Source organism: Rattus norvegicus, chromosome 6 (genome assembly GCF_036323735.1).
Source record: "Rattus norvegicus strain BN/NHsdMcwi chromosome 6, GRCr8, whole genome shotgun sequence".
Taxonomy (NCBI): domain Eukaryota; kingdom Metazoa; phylum Chordata; class Mammalia; order Rodentia; family Muridae; genus Rattus; species Rattus norvegicus.
Window position 1 is genome coordinate 142,990,458 of NC_086024.1, and position 4,719 is coordinate 142,995,176.

Below are 4,719 nucleotides of genomic sequence, written 5' to 3' on the forward strand. Positions count from 1 at the left end.
TCAGCATGTGGTTACAATGCTGTGTCTTGCACAGTAATAGACCGCAGTGTCCTCAGGTGTCAGGCTGCTGAGTTGCATGAAGGCTGTGCTGGAGGATTTGCCTTCAGTCAGTGTGGCCTTGCCCTTGAACTTCTCATTGTAGCCTGTACCTCCACTTCCTGGATTAATAGCTCCAATCCACTCAAGCACCTGTCCAGGCCTCTGCTTTACCCAGTGCATATTGTAGCTGGTGAAGCTGTAGCCAGAAGCCTTGCAGGAAATTTTCACTGAAACCCCAGGCTTCACCAGCTCAGCTCCAGACTGATGCAGCTGGACCTCAGAGTTGACTCCTGTGGAGGAAAAGTCAGAGTGGATGTGAGTGCCATCTCAGACCCTGCTTTCTTTTCATATTTCTAAACGATGAGCCCCTTACATGCAGTAACTGACAAGAGGAAGAGAAAGACCCAGCCCCATTCCATGGATAGAGTCATTATGTTCAGGGACTGTGGAGAGGACACTAATCGTATGTTGTTATCAATGTGTGAACATCCCTTTATTTACTGCCACAGACTCAGATAATTTGCATATTCATGGACAGGAGACTTATTACATAAGAACCTAGTCTATCTGGAGAACAACTCTGAAGAGGAAGGACTGAAAGGCACATGGGTCAGGCAGCAGAATGCTCAGGTTCAAATCCTATTCCTCTCTGAGAAAGTGCACCCCAATTACTGTTTATGAACCTGGGACAGATGCTGGACTTGTAACTACAGGGACAAATCTCTCAATCAATTTTTGACCTGTATCTATTGCGCCATTCTGAGATATGTTGACACATTGATTTACAGACAACACTCTATGGATGATGATGATGATGATGATGATGATGATGATGATGATGGTGGTGGTGGTGATGATGGTGGTGGTGGTGGTGGTGGTTTGGTGATGATATGGAGATGATGATCATACTGATGATTGTGGTGATGACTGTGGTGATGATAAAGATGATGAAGATGATTATAATGGAAAACTCCAATATCAAACAATTTTTATAGTTTTATTGCCTACTTTCTCATAAATGCAATGAATATTTGCCTTTCCAACAGGCTGTATGCTTCAAAATTCAATAAAATGACTAAATGTGCTTCAAAAGTATGTACTTATCAATGATTATTTCAGGAGGATTCTCAATAACTAAATTATAGCAAAAAGCTATAGTTAGGTCAAGAAATGATTTTGTCAGTAAGGCAGTATTATATATAAATATAAATATATATATAAAATTGTACACACACACATGACAGAATTTTTACCATAAATAAATAAGAAATTAACATTGCTTTTGGAAAAATGAGTGTAATCAGAGATAACTGTATTGATGAAGAAAGTCACAAAATCAGGGCAATAAATGAGAATCTCATTAGCAGCTCTTACAAATTTCATAGTAATATACAACTATCTATGCAAATACATGATATTGTATCTGTGAAATTCTCTAGTAGAATAAAGGCAAAATAAGAGGAACAAAGTTATCATGAGAAATATGCAGTACAAAATACACATAAAAATTTGTATATAATTATTTCTGTATTTTATAAGGATTTCTATTCTTTGAAATTTTCAATCATGAACGAAATATGCTATAATCTACCATCACTCTCAGAACTCACACAACAATCTATCACTACTAGGTCCCTATAGTTCCCTTTGGGCTCTTCCAATAAGTCTGTTTCCCAATATCCTACTTCCTCTGTTTCATTACCTAACAACACAGTGGTTTTAATTAGTGCTACCTATAGACACATTGATAGGATTATCACTAGTAAAGCGTGAACCTCCAGAAATCTTCCCCCAAAAAAGTGAATATATTTTGCCCATCAGTCATCAAATTTCAAAAGATCTTCAGCCTGATATGGGCCCTCAAGTATTCCTCCCCATACGTGTTGTATTTTTTAATTGTTACATTACTTTTAGTGGTGAGTTCAGGGTATATATGCACCAAGGTGGATATATTAAACTCAGAGGGTGACTTAAGTCATTCAGTTCTAAGGCATTTACCTGATATTGTTAAGCATGCCAGTAGACATCTTTACCTGCTCAGTCATTTCAAAATCTCTCATGTAGTAATATTCCCTGGTTTAATTAGTGTGTCTTATGTAGGTAAGCATAGCTACTAAGAGTTCATGAGTGCACTAAGAACAATGAAATCCCTGGAGAAAGAATTCAATCTCCTTTGATCCCATTCTTACATCAGTTCTTTTCCCTGTTTTATGATGGCCCTTGATTTCTGGGTGAGAGATTGATACCATTACTTATCTGTGCCTGAGTTCTCTGTCAATCTCAACAGTCTGAACACTCATGAATGTATGTATCAATCTTTACACACAGCAAATATGATCTTCTGTGATCAAGGCTCAGACAATATACTGGGTATAAACATAAATATTTATAAGGCAGCATGAAAACATAACTATTAGCAATATGACCAAGATCTATTAGAACCTTTATCAATTTTAACATGGACTTTTGACCACACTTACCTAGGATAAAGTCTTGCCTATGAAAATTCACAAATAAATAAATAAATAAATAAATAAATAAATAACATTTTGTTTTGTCCAAGCTACAGTGCTACAAACATATTCTCAAAGGACTCTATACCTTATTGTAGTCATTTACACATACAACTTTATTAACAGTATGTAATTCATGCTCTATAAACAGTATAAAGAGGAAGGAATAATCCCAGATTTCCAAGAAAGCATAAAAACTGTATGAAAAATTGTTACAAGTAGAAAAATAAATATGACTCAGTGGTAAAGCAAATTATGTAACCTGTGTCTGCCTGGAACTGGAAACCATATACACTATATATTACCCATGTCCATAAAGTAAGTGATTCATGTTTTCATTCATATGTTGTCCAAGATTTGAATATTTTGTTTGATATATTGAATTGAACAAGCAAAGAAACTAGAATTGGGACAGTACTTACAAGCATGATATAGTGAAATAGAGATAAAAATAGAGAAAAAAGTTTTTAAGACTGAGAAGATTATAAGAGCGAGAGATGTTGGATGACTCCAAGGAAGGAACGTCTTCCAGTCACAATTGGATGGATGCACATACGAATTCACAGAAACTTTGGCTATAGGCACAGTGTCTGAATCAAGTTATTCCAGATAAAATCCCCAAGTTGGGAGATAGAAATTGACATGTGCTCTCACTGCTAGCCAGGAAGTTCTGCAATTGACACTCATACGCAAAGAAAAAAATTAGTTTCCTCCAATGAAGTTCATAAGGGATGCTAAGCACAAGTAATTGTGGAAGACATGCTTAGCAGTTGGTAGGCAACAAGAAACTGAACTCGGTGTCATTTTTTTTGCAGACATTTCCTTTTAGTTTTTGAAATTTATGTAGCTACTATTATAATTTATTCAATTAGTTACATTTACACATAGACAATTTAAAGGCTATAGTAAAGTCTTAAGGAGGATATGGTTATACTATCTTCGCTTTCCTGAAAATTTACAGACTTGTTAACAATCAGACTGCCATGCTACAGAGGACAATGCCATGTCTTTCTACCAGTCAGTCACTACCATTTGTCACATTTACACAGAATCACCTCATCTGCACCACCATAATGGAACAGAGCATCACTAGTGACTCACAAGACATGAATGGAGCATAAATATCCACTACCATATGTAATGGTACTGAAAAAGTACTTTAAAATATCTAGTGAAACTTTATTGTCATGACTGAAGAGATGGCTTAACAGTGAACAACACTGGCTGCTCTTCAGAGGACCCAGTTTTAATTCCCAGCACCCTTGAGGAAGCTCATAACTGGCTGTAACTCCAGTTTCAAATGCTCTGATAACCTCTTTGAACCTCCAAGTGCATCAGGCACACATGTGGTGCATATATGCACCAATAAACAACCATATAAATCAAAGTTTAAAATTTAAACTAGGAACATGTTTTTGAAACTATCAACTCCAGAGCTCCCAGAGACTAAACCAGTACTCAAAGACTACATATTGACAGATGTGGCCCCATCTGCATATATAGCAAAGAATGGTCTTGTCAGGCACCAAAGGAAGGAGAATCCGTTGGTCCTGACAAGTCTAGAGTCCCAGTGTAGGGGAATATCAGGAAAGAGAGGTGGAAAGTAGGATGTCTGGAGAGGGGTAACACCCTAAGAGAAGAAAGTGAAAGATATGGGATAGATGGTTTATGGATGGGAAACCAGGAAAGGGAATGACAATTGATATGTAAATTTAAAAATCATATATATATATATATATATATATATATATATATATATATATCCAACATACATACATATGAATATATATGTATGAATGTATGTGTCTATATAAAATTTTAAATGGTAAAAATTTCCTGAAACTATCAATTTTGAAAGATATCTGAAGCTACTTTTTGAAAAATAATATGAAGCTACAATGTTTTTGATACCATTGAACATAAAATTACAAAAAGGTCTCTGAAAGCAGCTCACAAAAACTCTCATTCTCTCAAGTGGAAGGCTGAAGTCAAGACTACCTTTTTCCTGTGGCTGAAGACTGGCACCATGGTTTAAAAGCACTTTAAAATTGTGTATCAATTTTTCCTCTGCTTTTGGTAACAAATGCTTGCACAGTGAAAAACATACTACAGAATTGACAACATTCTTTAGAAGGGAAGCTTGCAGGGATTGTCAAAGTTTTTGAAG

The 4,719-nt window shown here is 36.0% G+C and overlaps 1 gene segment (V, D, J or C); it reads right to left on the reverse strand.

Moving 5' to 3' along the window:
- LOC120103451 (Ig heavy chain V region 23-like) lies at window positions 1-2,861 on the reverse strand. The segment is given in 2 exon segments: window positions 1-329; window positions 2,858-2,861. Coding segments are annotated over 2 exon segments (333 nt in total).
- Between the last annotated feature and the right edge of the window lie 1,858 nt (window positions 2,862-4,719).